General features: G+C 43.0%; 1 protein-coding gene across 2 annotated transcripts in view; it reads left to right on the top strand.

Moving 5' to 3' along the window:
• Window positions 1-14,431, top strand: part of glra4a (glycine receptor, alpha 4a) — a 60,188-nt gene extending 45,757 nt beyond the window's left edge. The window contains exons 8-10 of one of the 2 annotated variants that reach the window (XM_061788319.1): window positions 3,483-3,632; window positions 6,923-7,033; window positions 11,695-14,422. In XM_061788319.1, coding sequence (XP_061644303.1) covers window positions 3,483-3,632; window positions 6,923-7,033; window positions 11,695-11,985 — 552 coding nt within the window. In that variant the 3' untranslated portion in view covers window positions 11,986-14,422. Of the gene's footprint in view, window positions 1-3,482; window positions 3,633-6,922; window positions 7,034-11,694 lie in introns of both variants that reach the window. The other variant, XM_061788320.1, reaches the window with a different exon arrangement.
• Window positions 14,432-18,626: the final 4,195 nt, after the last annotated feature.

The following is an 18,626-nucleotide window of genomic DNA, read 5'->3' as shown; positions in this document are numbered from 1 at the left end:
CTGTAACTAAATACACTTTAGGAGTTGAGCCTTTAAATACTCACTGGGTTCAAGTCTCACGAGATGCTTTGAAAGTTTAGTTTTTTCCTAATTATACCACTTTAGTGGTGTTTGATTTTGGAAGTTTTTTGCACAGTTTCTGCTTTCTGTGGAATTATTTTTGAGAGGACGTCTGTGCTCCAACTACAGTATAATCATACACTTGTACTGTATAATTATATCCTGTACTTGTACAAGAGGCAAGTGTGTATCAGAGGAATCTGATGATGTTTTTAGCTCAACACATTCTTAGCGCAATTATTAATTGTTGGCAGACCCTTTTTCAAAAGATTGAAGTCAGACCTCAAACTGGCGTTTGACATCATGTCATTTTCAATACCACGTCTGTATTATCTCCTGCGTTGACAGTCCGATAATGGAGCCATCGTCAACATGTCCACTCTGTCAGTTATCTGGAAAAAGAGCTTCCACATACTTTTCACAGGGGGAATCCGAATGGTTTAATATATTCAGACAGTTGCCTTCTCACACCTGCTTCCCTCTTGGTGTCTTTGTCGGACATTCTCACCTTTCATCTGCCAAAGAATGATCCATTATTTTGTTTCATAGCTGAAATACCCTGGCCTGGAAAAGGCCAAACTAAACACTATATGTCAGGAGTTCACATTTGATTTGATTTAGTGGGGTTCAGGAAAGGGATTGACTGGCCTTGTCCTCCAAAGTCTTCCAAAGACATTGAAAAGGGGACACTCTGGAGTGGGGTGGCTTATTCGGTGATGAAATTGTCACTGCATGAATGTAGGACAAAGCTGGGGACGAAAAATACGAATCCCGGGTGAGGTGAGGACAATAACAGCACAGACGATGAGGTCATATTATACTCCGCGTGACAACAAAGTCAGGCTGTTTTGTTGTCAACTGGAAAAGCAAACACGTTCTGCTTGAACGCACGGGTTTCGCTGACAACTGAAGATGAAGACACGTAACATGGAATTCTGAACATGTTGTAATTGATTGCATTGATACCAGGTCACACGCCGTCTATTCTAGTCTCACAGCCATAGCATTAGGCAACACCGTATTAGGCACTGTTAAAATACGATTGGCAACCAATCGAGGTTGTACCCGGCCTCTTGCCCAAAGTCAGCTAGGATAGGCTGCAGCTCTATCGCAAAAGGGGTGGATGGTTGCCATTGCTGGTATCTTTCTGTGATAACATCATTCACATATAACCGCATAAAAAAGCCTCCAGAAAGCAAAACATAGTAGTGGAGGTAATCGTTTGGATGCTACCTCAGCTGCAGTCTCACGGGATTTACTGATCTCTTGTTTAATGAGGTATTTATGTGATTTTACAGTGCTATTTTTCCTGGAAATGTGGTTGAATTACAAATTGGATGAGTTTTTGAACATTTGACTTTGGACATTACGCTGGACAGTGAGTTTTATTGAGACAAAAATAGTGCTTTTCCACCATCTTGTGGCATATTGGTGACAAGGAACTATGTTGAAGTGAGTTGAGGAGTTTAAAATTAAACAAAAGTCGTGCTTTATAGGCAATTACAAACCTTTTGGGGAGGGGCGTCAATTAGTCACAGGGTTTTGATGAGTGAGGAAACACTTTATTCCATATGTGCTCATTTCAAAACTGCCAATTCTTCCCAATAAATGGAACAAAACAAGTCAAGGTCTTTAAGACATTAGGCTCTATTTTCAGAGACAGTGCATCTGCAGCAGACCACGTCTAACTGGCGGCAGGTTCTGGTCTAATGTGATGTTGGTGAATTTGATCAAGGCACAGGCAAACAGATACTGAGGTCCATAGACATATTTAAGTTGCCAGCGGTTATCATTGGCTCGTTCTGTATTTAATAAGCGTACCCGCTCACATTGTCTGCTTGCCACACTGGCCAGAGCAATGACAATGCTCTAGTCACGCATGGATCGCTGCGATTACGCATCGTCCTTTTCCACGCAGAACTGTCTCCGTTGAGACTGTCATTGCACCCCGTTTAAAGGCAATGACAGGAGCCGCTTCAATTGGCGGAAGATTAAGTCGACCGTAAACACATCCACAGTGGCGCAGCCCACCCACTATCGAATCTGGTGGGCTGCGCTGGTCTATGAAATTACCGGATTTATGCTGGTCACAAAAATTGGGCCGATTATTTGCAGGTTATTTTATGATGCATCTGCATATAACGGACAGCCCATCATCTTACTCGCCAAGTGCATTTTGTGTTGTTTAGCCGTCATCACAAAATCAACACTAATTGTCACCTGCTTCACAGTACATAAGGTCCTACTAGTGTCCCAGCGTCCTGACAGATGGTGGAGAAAAGCACTGCCTCCACGCCATCGGCTATAATCAGGGTTAGTAACCACAAAAACGATGGAGACACCTGTTTCATTCAGTATGCACTAACTACGTCCATTTCAGTCAATTGTTGCTGGAAGCCTGCCCATGCGCTTTTATTTCAACATCATGTTTTTCATTTTATTGTAAAGCAAAAAGCAACAGCAAGTTTGTCCTCAAGGGTGGCAAACAGTTTACAACTAGATTCACAAATAGGTTTGGATTATTTGGCTCCAAGTTTTATTATGTAGTGAAGCGCAGTGTTTTCCTGGATGTTATTTTGAGGGAAAAAAAAAACATTTCAATAATGCCATAAATAAAAAAAATGTGGCATTAATAAAGATGAGTGGAGACTCCCCGAAATTTTATACTAGCTGCGTTTGAGAGGCTCTTATTGTACCCATAAAATATGTCTCTTTAGTTGAACAGCTATCATACATGATGTCCAGTAAGCACATGTCATGAGACATAGAAAAGGTGATAAAATATTGAATTTAGGCAGATGGATGCTGGATCTTCTGTCACAGCTCTTATGCAGCAATGTTGCAGGAATCTTTGTGTGAAAAAGATTTTGTATGAACAGCCATCTATTCATTTTCTATACCACTTGTTTTCATTTGGGCTGCGAGAGAGCTGCGGCCTAACCCAACCACGGTTGCCCACCACGCATCGCAGAACTGTGAGTCAGATGTGCTAACCACTAAACTAACATGCTGCCTATGTTGAAAATGAAATTCTTAATTCAAACATATCTTTTACAAAGCTGAGTGAGAATGGTGTTGTCTCATTTCCTTTTTTTCCTACTTCACTTATCGTGTCTGCAACAGTCAGCAAAGTGCCGCTCCATTGGATGAAATCTATTCGCAACACATGTTCAGCGGCCGTTGCTGATGCGCAATGACACTTCCTCTCATGAGCAACTCGTCCGGGGGATCCCCCCAAGCCTTAAACGTGACCTGTCTCATGGCTATGTGTCAACTGCCCTAGAATCCCACTGACTCATTACAATTCTAGGCCAAGCTAGAGAAGTCTGTCAAATCGGGACCCAGCTGCTCCTTCATTGATTGCCAATTGACAGAGCCCGTGTGACCTTGCGTTTGTGTGTATCTATGTATGTGTTCCAAAGGTGTCCTATGTGAAGGCCATTGACATCTGGATGGCCGTGTGCCTTCTGTTTGTGTTCGCCGCTCTGCTGGAGTACGCGGCGGTCAACTTTGTCTCCAGGCAGCACAAGGAGTTCATCAGGCTGAGGAAAAAGCAGCGGCAGCAAAGAATCGTGAGTGTAAATTAAGCAGGCCTTAACACCTCGGCAAGAAAAAAACACACACACGCTGCTTACTGCATGTAAAAAAAAAAAGCTCCATAACGTTAACTTATGCCTCTCGTTGTGGTGAACCGCGGTATATACTGTATCTAGTATCTGTATCTGACGCCATATATACGCTACAACTGGATGTCATAACACATGAAGACGACCTGCTTGTTTGGTGCACCTTGTTGCCATGGCGACCAGTGACCTGGGATGTGCTATTGTCATCGTTTACCTTCTGATATTCCATTTGAGATGGAGCGACAGCTAACCAGGACAACACCGTGGCTACGCTAACCGGCAAAATCCAGCCACCAAATTCACCGTAGAACCAGAAATGGAAGTCAATACAGCAGTCTATGCATCTCTGTCCCCAATGCTCAGGACAATATAGCCAAGTCGACAATAATAACAAAGGAATGTGGGCACTGATTTAACGTGCTTTTTATTCAGTCATCATAACAACAACAAACATGTAGCGCCATGAAAGGTCATCCAACACAAAGATAACACAAGTAAACATAAAATGCAGTTCTTAAATGGTTATTTCATTTATTAAGGGGAAAAACTCTTTAACGTTATCTGGCCCTGTGTGAAAAAGTAATGGCCCCCTAAATCAAATCAAATGTTGGGCCACCCTCAGCAGCAACAACTGAATTCAAGCTTTTTCTGTAACTGGCAAAGAGTCCTTCATATCCATCCATCCATCCAAACAACCATTCGCACGCACAGTCACACCTACGGGCAATTTAGAGTCTTCAATTAATGCATATTTTTGGGGATGTGGGAGGAAACCGGAGGGCCCGGAGAAAACCCACGCAGGCACGGGGAGAACATGCAACCACCAAACAGGCGGGGCCTGGGATTGAATGTCCATCCATCCATTTTCTGTATCACTTATTCAGGTTTGCGGGGAGCCAGAGCCTAACCCAGCCCACTTTTGGTGAAGGCTTAACTCCACCCTGGCCGCGTCACCCATCATTTACAGACCACATATACTGCAGAGTCATACAAAAGTTCACACTCACATTCACACCGTCACTTAGTGAGAACCGAAGCAATCCTGCCTGTATCAAAGTCAGGCGAGTTTACCACATCAACATCAGTGACGAAGAGAGAAGAAATACGTTTGTCATTTTACCTCCAGGTTATCCAAAATGGATCCCTACATTTGAGAAACATTCAATCATTGGTTTCCTCAGTCAGCTCCTTAAAGATGAACCGATGACTGCCCCTCATGACAGAACAATGCACATACAGTTTGAAAATATGACTATCAAACATAGTACGGGGGTCCCTTAGCTAAATTTGTACGTAAACTGGAACACGATCTAGTCTATTACTAACCTACGCTAATGCCGTATAAAGTTACGTTACAGTTACATTTAATGTTTGTATGAAAAACACTTCGAGGCCACAAAAATAATCCAATGAAAAATGATAAGTAAGGCCATAAGTGAGCGTCGTCTTGTGCCTCGTGAACACATATTCTTCACCATTCATAACCTTGAAATGTCGCAATTTGAAGACCCGTTGTAAACTTACTTGCTTTATCCACTACATTGGAAGTAGTTATGACATTTTCTGTCATATATTCAATGTCATTCAAATGACATTTTTCCATTTCATTTGACTTTATACTATTAATGGAACCTGATTGTCAACTTTATGTGCTGTATACATAATTGGAGAATTCCTGGTGGGATACAGTGTGAGGTTCCACGACCATGCATTTCAAGTTGTTAGGGTTTAATCAGTACTAATGTTGCCTTGAAACAAGTCCTGATTTTAAATGAGTTCAGCAGCAGCAAAAAAAAAAAAAAAAAACACAATCAACAAAACAAAATGATAAAAATCTTTCAGCCTTCACTCAAAACCTCATTTATTTCCGACTGTGTGTTTTGATCACGTTTTATTGACTTTGCTAGTAAACATAATCAAAACCCCAGCGGCTGTTATTACAAACTGATATCCTCTAATGCTGAACTCTGGTGCATTAAAGTGCACGTGAGGTGCATAAAATCAACTTATTTATTATCTCCCCGCTAAGCGTGTCATGTCCTGCATGGAAGCAACAGTCAGTACACAGTAATATATCTTGCTAAAGCATCCCAACAATCCCTCCGCAGGTTGCACAGTTTCTATTCACAGTGATAATCTGATCTGAATGGTCCATGCTTTTATAGATAAGGAAACATGCTTCTTGCATGTAATCTTAAGCACTTTGATGTCATGTAATACTTAAAATGTCCCTGGTTAAAATGAAGAATTATTGCTGTAATACAATTGTCTGTCCATTTACCGTATTTCCTGAATTGGTGGCCAGGGCTGTTTATTGACACAAGGAGGGAGGCATCTACGAGGAGGGAGAGCTTTGTTGAATTTTTTATAGCTAATATGAAATATGTATACATTTTTATCATATTTTCTTAAACAAGTAACTTGAAGAAATAATCATTTGCATAGTTCCCCAGAACACAAACACACCATTGTGGAGCGATGATACTGCAATGGTGAACTCATCTACAACATGTAGTAACTTGAAATCATCTGAGATACTGATTATGTTCTTTGTTGCTGCTGTTTTGGACAGCAACATAGTTCAAATGGGCTGAGCAGCGAACTTTTTAATAATGCCCATGCGTGAATGATTTTCTGAGTTGACGTAATTGCCCATTTTTTTTCGCTAAGTGCCTGATGTAAACTACACGAAGTTCAGCACAATGCAAGCAAAAATACTGCAGTGATTTACGCTGTCTGCATTGTGCTGCTTAGGACATTTCTGCCTGATAACCGTTGCGAACGAACTCCATACATCTTCCCTTAGCTGCCCAGCAACGTGCCTGACCTAAACAACAATAACAACAATTTACAAGAATAGTCTCTTCCAAAGAATCCATCTTTTTTCCCCGCTGGCTGTCCTTCAAAACAGCAAAAAAATGTTGTAGAATGTTGTAGAATCATATCCAAGTGCCAGCTTTTTTGTTGTAATGCAGAATTCCACCCTAGGGGGTGACAGAAGTTACATACTATAGGTTTAATTACCACTAAATTCATAATGTGTATTCTCATTGTACAGCTTAGGTGTCTCTTTGGCACAATACTGCTATTTGTTTTATTAAATGTGTGGACCCAAACCAAATGAGTTAATGTAATTTTCTTCCCAAATCAAAATATTTAACCTCATATTCAACTATTACATTAAAAAAGTATGACAGTAATGTTTATTACAATTATTCCAACTGTGTGTCTTGGAGGAACTCGCCTGTCGGAACGGGAGTGTTGAGTCATTGCAGAACGTGAACGTCATTCCGACTAGCGATACCACCTGCAGGAAAGTGACTGAGCACTGCAGCGCCTGTATCAGGGTAAAAGTGTGACCCCTGTGTGGACCCTCACCTTTGAACCCTCACTAATCAACTGACCGTGCTGAAAGTTCAATTTACCCTCACAAGCACTTTGTGTCAAGCCCACGTTTTGGTAATCCTCCCCATGACCTTGTGTTCATGTTTCCTAACATTATAAGTGTGTGCTTTTCCCCTGTATCCCATTGTGTTGCCTGTTTGTAGGGATTGTTCTCTACTCAATGCACATTTGTAACCCCTATTCTCTTTTTTTAAGGCAATCACATGTATTATGTTTCAATAAATCAAGGAACTACATTATTACCGGTACTATTATGCCTACTTTTAAATGGGCATCTTACTAAACTGTAACTCGGTGTATGTGACAGATTTGTTGGGAGTTGGATTTCCTCTAACCCCCTGTCCATCCATTCCATCCATTTTCCGTACCGCTTATCCTCACTAGGGTCGCGGCCATGCTGGAGCCTATTCCAGCTGACTCTGGGCAAGAGGCAGGGTACACCCTGAACTGGTTGCCAGCTAATCGTAGGGCAAACACCCCATTCACACTCACATTCACACCTACGGCCAATTTAGAGTCTTCAGTTAACATACTATGCATGTTTTTGGGATGTGGGAGGAAACCGGCATACTCGGAGAAAATCCATGCAGGAGGGGAAAACATGCAAACTCTAAAACTCCTCAGAACTGTGAGGCAGATGTGTTAACCACTTCATCACCGTGCCACCCCTGTAGAACTACAGTAACAAAAACTCTTACAATGCCATCCATCCATCCATTTTCTGAGCCGCTTCTCCTCACTAGGGTCGCGGGCGTGCTGGAGCCTATCCCAGCTGTCATCGGGCAGGAGGCGGGGTACACCCTGAACTGGTTGCCAGCCAATCGCAGGGCACATACAAACAAACAACCATTCGCACTCACAATCACACCTACGGGCAATTTAGAGTTGTCAATTAACATACCATGCATGTTTCTGGGATGTGGGAGGAAACCGGAGTGTCCGGAGAAAACCCACGCATGCACGGGGAGAACATGCAAACTCCACACAGGCGGGGCCGGGGATTGAACCCGGGTCCTCAGAACTGTGAGGCTGACGCTCTAACCAGTCGTCCACCGTGCCACGCCTCTTACAATGCCAACATGTTGAAAACCTACGTAAACCCATTGCGCTCTATTTTTGTGACTGGCATAAATCCAGCGTGGCGCGTAGCATAACTGTGTGCGAAGGCGTATTCGACCCGGTGTTAATAATTTCATGGAACAGCGCACCCAGCCACTTCTGCTGCGCTGGTGGGTGTGAACACAGCCAACTTCAAGCGTGTCCAATTGAACCGGCTCCTCTTATTCCCTTTAAATGCAGCGCGCGAGTGGCACACTAAGTCTTTGACATGGCGGAAGAAGAAACTGATTTGCTCGGCGGTCGAAGCACGCAAAGTACGTTAATACCGAACTGCAAACAGACCCCCATAGGCAGATGATGTAAAGTTGGCTCAGATCTGCGCCATGAAGTGATCACTTGGAGACCACCCTCCCCCCGATCGTTCGTGCACCTTGTGCCAGCCAGTGGGAGGATTTAAAAAATATAATAATAATAGTAATAATAATACATGATTCTGAGGGTGTGATGGCCGCTGTTCACATAAGCCTATTTATGAATGGAATGCATCTGACATATTCACTGCATTGTTTTTTATAATTGTTTATTATTTCACAAATAATCAATAAAATGCTAACTTGCTAACAGTTGGTATCCTAAAATAGGTTTTTATTTGTTTTTAGAATTGCATAACGAGCCAGCTCAAACACTCTTGCAGGCTGTGAGTTACCCACCCATAATTCCAATGATTTGCAGTCGCCCTCAAGCATCCGACTCAGCTTCCGTAGTCTCTTGTAGCAAAAACTGAGCTTTTTACTTGTTAAAATTAATCATCAAATTAGGATATCCACTGGGTGTTGAGGTCCAAACAGATTTAGGATGTGTCAGTTCCACTTAACTGGATGAGGAAATTGGGAAATGGGTCAAATTTGTTATTATAGACAAGGCCCTATGCGTGTCATTACGCATTGTTTCACAGTATCTAAATGGCTTTGGAACCTGAGGTCACAACGCAGACCTTACTAATCCCAAAAGAGGAGCCATGAAAAGCTGTGATGTCATTTTACCGGTGACAGCGAATAATAATAATTCATTTTATTTAGAGCCGCCTTTCAAGCCACTCAAGGTCATTGTACAAACCTAGTTAAAATAAATTAATACAATAAAAATAACAGAACATAAAATATCAATTAAAATGGCAAATCATATGGGAAATGTTAAAGTGAATTGGCAATCCGGAAAAGGTGTGTCTTGAGTTTGGATATGAAGAGCGTTAATGAGTCTGTGTTTCAGAGGTCAGGTGGTAGTGAGTTTCAAAGACGGAGGGAAGATCGGATGAAAGCTCTGTCCCTGAAGATGGAGAGACGGGCAGAAGGAACGGTGAGGTGGATGGATTATGAAGACCTGAAAGAGCGGGAGGGTATGGCAACGTGAAGGCGGTCAGCAAGATTTGGTGGGGTGAGGTTATTGATGGCCTTGAAGGTACAGATCAGTATTTTATATTGGATGCGTTATTGGACAGGAAGCCAGTGGAGTTGCTGCAGGCCTGGAGTGATGTGGTGAGTTTAGGGGGTCCTTGTGATAATACGGGCGGTAGAGTTCAGGAGAAGCTATAGTTTTTTGTAGTGATTTATGGGGGAGACCAAGCAGGAGGAAGTTAAAACAATCCAGGCGGGAAGTGATGAGGCTATGAACAGGGACAGCAGCAGTGTGTGTGTGGGGGGGTGTGGTGGGGGGGTGGGGGTGAAAGTATGCAGACAGAGTGATGTTGTTTATGGGTGCTTGGAGGAAGAGTGTGCTGTCCAGGATGACACCCAGAGTCTGGAGGGGGAAACAGAGAAATTATTTAGTGTAAGGGAAAAATTGTCGATTTTGGCTAGCATGGACTTGGTACCTATGAGTAGGATTTCAATTTGTATGTGTGTGTGAAGTAATGGTAAATTGGATTGAAACCAGTGTCAGTAAGGGAGGAAAGAGAAAGAGTGGCAGAGGATTTGGTTGAGCGGTAGAGCGATAGCTGAATGTCATCCACGTAACTGAAAGTGGAATTTACGGAAAAGTATTGCTAAGAGGTAGTGTGTAGGTGATAAAGACAAGGGGGCCCAAGACACAGCCCTGGGGGACACCAGAAGAAATGGGTGGTGGATGGGATTAAAATGATGTCATTTGACCAAACTGGGTGCAGCCGGACAGGTAGGAACTGAACCACTGGAGGTGTGTGTGTGTGTAATGTCAGTGTGGTGGAGGAAATAGTATCAAAAGCTGCAGTCAGATCAAAGTGGATGAGGATGGTGAGTAGGCCAGAGTCAGCTACCAGGAAGACATCATTGGTGATCTGGTTGAGTAATGTTTCGGTGCTATGGAGGGGACGGAAGCCAGACTGGAATTCTTCATATATTTTATTGGAAGTTTGGAGGGAGTGGAGCTGGGAAGCGCCAGTCTTTTCCAAGATTTTTGAGAGAAATGGGAGATTGGAGATGGGACAAAGGTTGAAATTATTTTGATCTGGACTGGGAATATAACGTGTTCTCCCCATTCATGCCAACGTAGCACTTTTGGCAACTTTTCAGAATACGCTAGCAATTTCTTTCCCAAAAAGCACCTAAAATTTGTTGGGAAACTTTTAGCAACTTTGGAAAAGGGACTCTTAATGCTAAAATGCAATTCCTCTGTAAATGACACACGATATTCATTCATTCATCTTCCGTGCCGCTTATTCTCACAAGTCACTATTCCAGCTGACTCTGAGTGAGAGGCAGGGTACACGCTGAACTGGTCGCCAGCCAATCACAGTGCACATATAAACAAACAACCATTCACACTCACATTCACACTCACAATTTAGAGTCGTCAATTAACCTATCATGCATGTTCTTTGGATGTAGGAGGAAACCGGAGTACCCGGAGAAAACACACGCAGGCACGGGGAGAACATACAAACTCCACACAGGCGAGGTTGGATTTGAACCCCGGGTCCTTAGAACTGTGAGACAGACATGCTAACCAGTCTTCCGCAGTGCCGCCCACACAGCAATATTTTCTTCATATTTTCTTTTCTTGTCAAAGTCAGAAAAACACACGCCTGCCGAGCGCCAATAGTGTACTATGAGTAAAGTTCTTTATGTCAAATCTTTTGGTTTAGAGTACTGTTCAATTGTTAGGAAATTGCAAAATTGGGCACAGTAGCAATAACAATCTAAAAAGCGCTAATCATTCAGCAATGATAATAATAATCATAATAATAATATTACAAATGCACGCACTCACTGTAAGGTAAAAGGTTTCCATCATTAGTTGTTAGTCTTGTCGCTTGTTTGCTAAATTTACTTGGTTTACTTTAAATAGTTCATCAACCACAGATAAGCCAAACAAATATAAATACAAATATATACTGTATGTGACCTAAATATGAATAAAACAAACCTGTACTGTGATGTGTTTAGTGTGTATTGCGGGCTACAAATAAAAGCAAATGATGATAAACTAATCCAAATGAATGCATTACTTATATTTTTGGGGGGTTAAGATGGCCAGTCAATTTGAGAAATGCGTCTGCTCAACTCCACAGGATGAGGAGATGTTGCGGGAGAACCGTGGATTCTATTTCCGGGGTTACGGATTGGGCCACTACATGCAGTCCAAAGACGGCACCGCCACGGAGGGACCCACCGTCTTCGGCCCACCAGCTCCTGTGACGGTGCACGACGGTGAGTTCCTCCACAAGCGCTTCGTAGACCGGGCCAAGCGCATCGACACCATCTCCAGAGCCGTCTTCCCGCTGAGCTTCCTCATCTTCAACATCTTCTACTGGGTCACCTACAAAGTGCTGCGACACGAGGACATCCATGCCAGTTTGTAAAGGCCATCCTCCTTTCTACAGATTCTGCCAGGATTTGCCTCCATTACGGCGAGGAGCAGTAGTGTTCCTCTTGTAATTGGGAATGAACGCTACGTCCGGAGTGTCTCCGGGTTCTCGAGAACGTTCAAAGCCCAAAATAAAAATGTTTAGCAGAGTGGATTCAGGATGGCGCTTTTGCCTCCGGTTGGATTCGACCGGTGGATCCTTGACAGTGATGTCATTGATTGAGGACTGATGAGACTTGAATTTCAACACTTTGCATCTCTGAATGTTTTCCAAAATTCTAACAACGGTGGCTTTTTTACACTTTTAGTTCAACAGGCAAAGGTGTCTCAAAAGGGTCTTTGATATATACAAATATTCAGTAAGTGGTGACTTTAGCTACTTGTAAATGACAGTGTACAAATTGCATAATAAAAGAAGACATTGACAAAACCACACAAAGCACAAATATGTTTTCATTTTAAGTCGAAACAAAATGGGTTTTTTTCGGCCAGGAAAATGGATGATTGGTTTTCTTTTAAATCAAATAAATAGATAACTGCATGACATTTAGGATACTTTCACTTGTGTGGAAATTGTTACGACTGAGAAAATTCGATCACTCTTAAGCAAATTTATAGACAGAAAATATAAAACACAAAGGAAATAGATGGTATAGTGGAAAAAACCAACACGTGTTTAAGGCCAAGGAACTGTAGCTTTGCTGCCATCTTGTGGCATCCTATACCAAGAATGTTGTAGTGGGTTGAGGCACTTCATAGAGACAAAAGTAGTGCTTTGCTGCCATCTTGTAGCATCTATGGGCAATTATAAAGTTTATTAGGGGGCTTCAAATACTTGCAGATTTTCGCTATTCACGGCAGGGCTCACTGCGATTGGCTGGTGACTAGTTCAGGGTGTACCCTGCCTCTCACCCGGACATAGCTGGGATGGGCTCCAGCACGCCCACGACCCGAGTGAGGATAAGTGGAACGGAAGATGGAACGGCAGGGCTCAATCCCTATCCCTCACGAATAGAAGAGGTTTACTGAAGTCTGCTTTTTTTGGTCTCAATCAAGATCAGGGACATTTATCAATTCATTGCTTAAGAATTTAGCCGAGTTTGTGGATTGATTAAAAATTGAGTGTACTACTTGGCTGCTAAGTATACACTTTCAACTAGTTTTCTGTCAAGAGAAGAACGGCAATGACGTCAGCTATGGGAAGTTGAGCTCTATGGTAATTCCTCCGGGCAGGATTCATATAGTCAACACTAGCATGAATGCAGTTCAAAACATTCAGAGAGAGATCCCAGTAACAAACAATTCATTAGTTTATTGATTGTCCGTTGTTTGAATCAATTAATGGACATGTAAGCTTTGTTTGTTTCCTCCCGATTTGGTTTCTTTTCACATGCCCAAAAAATATCCTCTCTGTTCTTGCTGGTTGGCAGAATGTAAACAGGAATAAAGTTTGGTGTTTGGAAAGGTGAGTGAAACAGCGCTAATAAATACCACCAAAATACACGCTAAACCAAAGTTGTATTTGGTGCTTCTTATAGTTACTAAATCAGCTTTAAGGGACAAACCTGATTGTTTCATTTGCCAGTTGGATTTTGACTGCAGCCCAACCGCGTCAGTGTTCATTGATGCTAGACCATTTGGACCACACTGGAGTTCGATTACTATGTTCAAACATGACCAAACGAACCACACCAATGGAGCAAAATCATCCATCCATCCATCCATCCATCCATTTTCTGAGCCGCTTATCCTCACTAGGGTCGCTGGAGTGCTGGAGCCTATCCCAGCTATCATCGGGCAGGAGGCAGGGTAGACCCTGAACTGGTTGCCAGCCAATCACAGGGCACACATATACAAACAACCATTCGCACTCACATTCACACCTAGGGGCAATTTAGAGACTTCAATTAACCTACCATGCATGTTTTTGGGATGTGGGAGGGAACCGGAGTGCCCGGAGAAAACATGCACGGGGAGAACATGCAAACTCCACACAGGCGGGGCCGGGATTGAACCCCGCTCCTCAGAACTGTGAGGCAGATGCTCTAACCAGTCGGTTAGATCAAAAATCAACTAGAGTTTGATTAAAATGGTCCAAATGATGCTTGCGTGAATTTCTTTCCAATTTGTGTCAGATCGCATCAGCTCCAAATCCAGCTTAAATGGAGAAAGTGCAATCCGGAAGGGTAACAGGGAAAAAAAAATATTTGTTGGAGCTCATTGTAAGGCGTTGCGTCCATGATCATCAAGGAGGAATTTGGACATACAGTGTTTACAGGGAAATTGCATCAGCATTGCCTTTCCCTTTCCCATTTGCCAGCTTGGTTTAAGAGGTGGGAAAGCTCAGGGGGAGGAGTGTTCCCAGGGAGGGATGACAAATGACTTTTTTAATGGCAAATCAGGGTGTTGTTTTATCAACTAATGACTTCGAAATGGACTCAATGTTCACCAGCTAATGAAAATGAATTCAAAAGAGGCAGCCTGAGTCCAGTGTCTTCCATCCTTCGGTTCCTCATGTGTGTGTGCTTTTCCTATTCAAACGGAATAAAATCATAACCTTGTGAGGAGATGAAGGGAATAATATCAAAAGCTGAAGCTCACAAATCAACACCACATTTTTGCAAATAGTGACCATGCCCCAAATATGACATTGTGCCCGAATTAGTCACTTGGTCTAGATAAATACTGTAAATGTCCCCTTTAAATAGATGCCTCCTGTCCCACCAAACAGGGGATAAAAAGGGTAGAAATTTTAACTACCTGAGTTCATAGACAGGATTGTTCACCTTTAAAGAGTTATTTGCTGAAACCCTTTAAACTCTTCTGCTAACCAAAACAGCCGCAACTACTGTACTACGAAATCCCCCATCTGCAGTACATATTTGTAGAAATACGGTACTTGTGAGCTAGCTCAAAGACTGTTACCCTTGAAGAGCTGTGTGATGGTCCTCTGGCTGGAGGCTCCGAAGGGGAATACTATTGATCCCCTTATCTTCAAAGAGGCCTAAGAGAGTTGAAATTAACTCCAAAGATAATGCCCGATTGAAACTGGTGACTTAATCGCCACCGACATTGAAAATGCTACAGATAAAGTCAGCTAATTCCATTATGTTGTGCACTAATATGCAGTTTTAGGGTGCCTTCGCAATAATGAATGCATGTTTTGCCTTGACAGTATTCTGTGTGAATCCCACTGATACAAAATAAGGGGATGAAGTTGACTATGTCAATTATCCAAGTAGTAGCAGAAGCAGAACAACAAGGTCCGGAACATACACTACTCACAAAAGTTCAAACATCTGCCTTTGGGGTGAAATTTCACAATGAGCCTAAAAGGCACTATAATATTTGCAGTTGAAGTTAATTTGACCTTCCATTTTTAAAACTTTGAATGCACATCCGTCCGTTCACTGTTTCAGTACTTTTTGCACAACTTTCTGTTCTCTGAGGTTATGAGAGAAGCCTGTTTTTTTCCCCTCATATTTAAGTTTTCTCACAGTCTATAGAGGAATCCGTCACAGTCCATGGATGATTGGGTTGCTGAGTCCTGGAGTCTCAAAGGCGCACCACGGTCCAGCCCGCAGTCTACCATGGATGCCAGTACGTTCCCTCCCGACCCGTCACATTTTTTAGAGCACGTTTGTGGTCTCGGGAGAGTTGAATGAAGCTCACTTTCAGAGTCGGCGTCAGTGCGGGAGGGGGGGCACATACTGGCGCTCAATGAATATTTGATAATATTAGTTGTCTGTCAATAAGCAATTCACTGCTAATCTAATGTCAGTCTGTCTCTCTCTCTCTCTTTCTCTCTTGCATATACACACAGACACACACATATTTGCACTACATTAACCGTTACAAACAGTTATAACCCTACGCCACAGCAGGAGTGACATTCCTGTGGAGGTATGGAAGCATCTAGGAGAGGTGGCTGTGGAGTTTCTGACCAGCTTGTTCAATAGAATTCTAGCGCGTGAGAAGGTACCTGAGAAATGGAGGAAGTGTGCTAGTGCCCATTTTTAAGAACAAGGGTGATGTGCAGAGCTGTGGGAACAATAGAGGAATAAAGTTGATGAGCCACACAATGAAGTTATAGGAAAGAGTAGTGGAGGCTAGACTCGGGACAGAAGTGAGTATTTGCGAGCAACAGTATGGTTTCATCCTTAGAAAGAGTACCACAGATGCATTATTTGCCTTGAGAATGTTGATGGAAAAGTACAGAGAAGGTCAGAAGGCGCTACATTGTGTCTTTGTAGATCTAGAGAAAGCCTATGACAAAGTACCCAGAGAGGAACTGTGGTACTGCATGCGTAGGTCTGGAGTGGCAGAGAAGTATGTTAGAATAATACAGGACATGTACGAGGGCAGCAGAACAGTGGTGAGGTGTGCTGTAGGTGTGACAGACAAATTTAAGGTGGAGGTGGGAGTGCATCAGGGATCAGCCCTGAGCCCCTTCCTGTTTGCAGTGGTGATGGTTAGGCTGACAGATGAGGTTAGACTGGAATCCCCGTGGACCAAGATGTTTGCAGATGACATTGTGATCTGCTGTGAAAGCAGGGAGCAGGTGGAGGAACAGTTGGAAAGATGGAGGCATGCACTGGAAAGCAGAGGAATGAATGAGAGGGGTGGTGGGGGAAGAGTGAGGCTACAGGGAGAAGAGATAGCAAGGGTGGAGGACTTTAAATACTTGAGGTCAACCGTCCAGAGCAATGGTGAGTGTGGTCAGGAAGTGAAGAAACGGGTCCAAGCAGGTTGGAACGGGTGGAGGAAGGTGTCAGGTGTGTTTTGTGACAGAAGAGTCTCTGCTAGGATGAAGGGCAAAGTTTATAAAACAGTGGTGAGCCGAGGCATGATGTACGGATTAGAGACAGTGGCACTGAAGAGACAACAGGAAGCTGAGCTGGAGGTGGCAGAAATGAAGATGTTGAGGTTCGCTCTCGGAGTGACCAGTTTGGATAAAAATTACAAATGAGCTCCTCAGAGGGACGGCCAAGGTTCGATGTTTTGGAGACAAAGTTAGAGAGAGCAGACTTCGATGGTTTGGACACGTCCAGAGGAGAAATAGTGAGTATATTGGTAGAAGGGTGAAGAGGATGGAGCTGCCAGGCAAGAGAGCGAGAGGAAGACCAAAGAGAAGGTTGATGGATGTCGTGAGGGAAGTTGGTGTTCAAGAGGAGGATGCAGAAGATAGGCTTACATGGAAAAGGATGACGCGCTGTGGCGACTCCTGCAGGGACAAGCCGAAAGGAAAAGAAGAAGAAAGAAAAGGGATTGAATGTGTTTTCTTTCCTTTATTTTATGAACTTAGATATACTGTGACGGTGTAGATAAAGCGCTACATACTGTAAGTGCAGTCCATTTCCCATAAGCAATCTGAACTAATATTGGGAACAAAGCAGCTTTAGATTCTTTTTTTTCTTTGGGCTATTTTGTTTCCAAGTACAATAAGATCTCTTTTCACTGATCTTCTCACCGTTTTCCGACATTCTCAAAGTTCCTCTGAATAAATAATTTGATTGGTCACATGGGAAGAGTTAGAAGGAGAATGAAGGCCATGGTATACATATGCACACTACCCTAAATATCCCAAAAGTTACACAGGTTAAATCACAAATGTCAAAATAATCCAATCATGAGTCAGGCTACCTATGGAAAGGGTCCAGATCCAGACTGGAGTCCACCTGTTGAGGACCTATTCTCTCTTGTTCGTCCACTAAACCGTCTACCTGCTGACATTCTCGCATCCGAAACCCCAATAAGAAAGGAATGTTTTTTTCAGTATCCCTTCGAGGACAACCACATATTGCCTTCAAACTCCAGAGATGGTCTGCTTTCAATCATGATGACCATAAGAGCATATTAGTGATAACATAAAAGGCTTTTGTAAATCCACCAACCGTGACCGCTTTTGCAAGCCCCTTGATATCCGACCCATCGCCGAAACCAGCGTATCCTGTCAGATCTTATATATTGCCAGATGACTGATGGATTCAAATAACGCGGGACCTTGTCATTCACTTGCTAAATTCCGCACAACCTCCGGAGCCTGTGACGACTTGAATAAATACTAACTGCTTCATGATCCTGCAATGGAAGGGTGGACCCAAATGAGAACATTAAATATTTATTGTTCCAGGTCCTGGTATTAAGGGGCCTTTATGACATTTCCCTCCAGTCAGACGTGGGCAACATACATCACTTGTGTCTAATGTTTATGGTCTGAGAGGAGCATTTCCATTTGAAATATAAAAACCAAATAAAACCCCGGAAGAACCAAATGCTTATTATACATAATTTAAAAAGGCCCCTAAAAGCAAGAGGGTTCCACGCCCCTGCTTTAAGCAATCTGATTGGTTCTGCGTGCATCTGTGGGTCATCTTGTCCAAACAATGTCCTTGTCCTGTCCCTGGGACGTAATCAGCATACAGCCCCCCCGGCCCCCAACTCCCAGCTGAACATCAATGTGATACCAGAGCCCAAAGCCGCCTAGAAGACCTCCTGATCGATAGCGCTTACTCTTCCAAGCACATCGGCACATAGAAGCACACGCTCATGTTTACGGGGATTGTTTCGTTGGTTGAGATTTTTAAGTGCAATGTCACCTACTTTGATAGAGCTGTTATGCATCAATTGGATTGA

This window comes from Phyllopteryx taeniolatus, chromosome 10 (assembly GCF_024500385.1).
Source record: "Phyllopteryx taeniolatus isolate TA_2022b chromosome 10, UOR_Ptae_1.2, whole genome shotgun sequence".
Lineage (NCBI taxonomy): Eukaryota > Metazoa > Chordata > Actinopteri > Syngnathiformes > Syngnathidae > Phyllopteryx > Phyllopteryx taeniolatus.
Note: the sequence above shows the minus strand (reverse complement) of the source record. Positions and strands in the feature narration are given on the sequence as shown.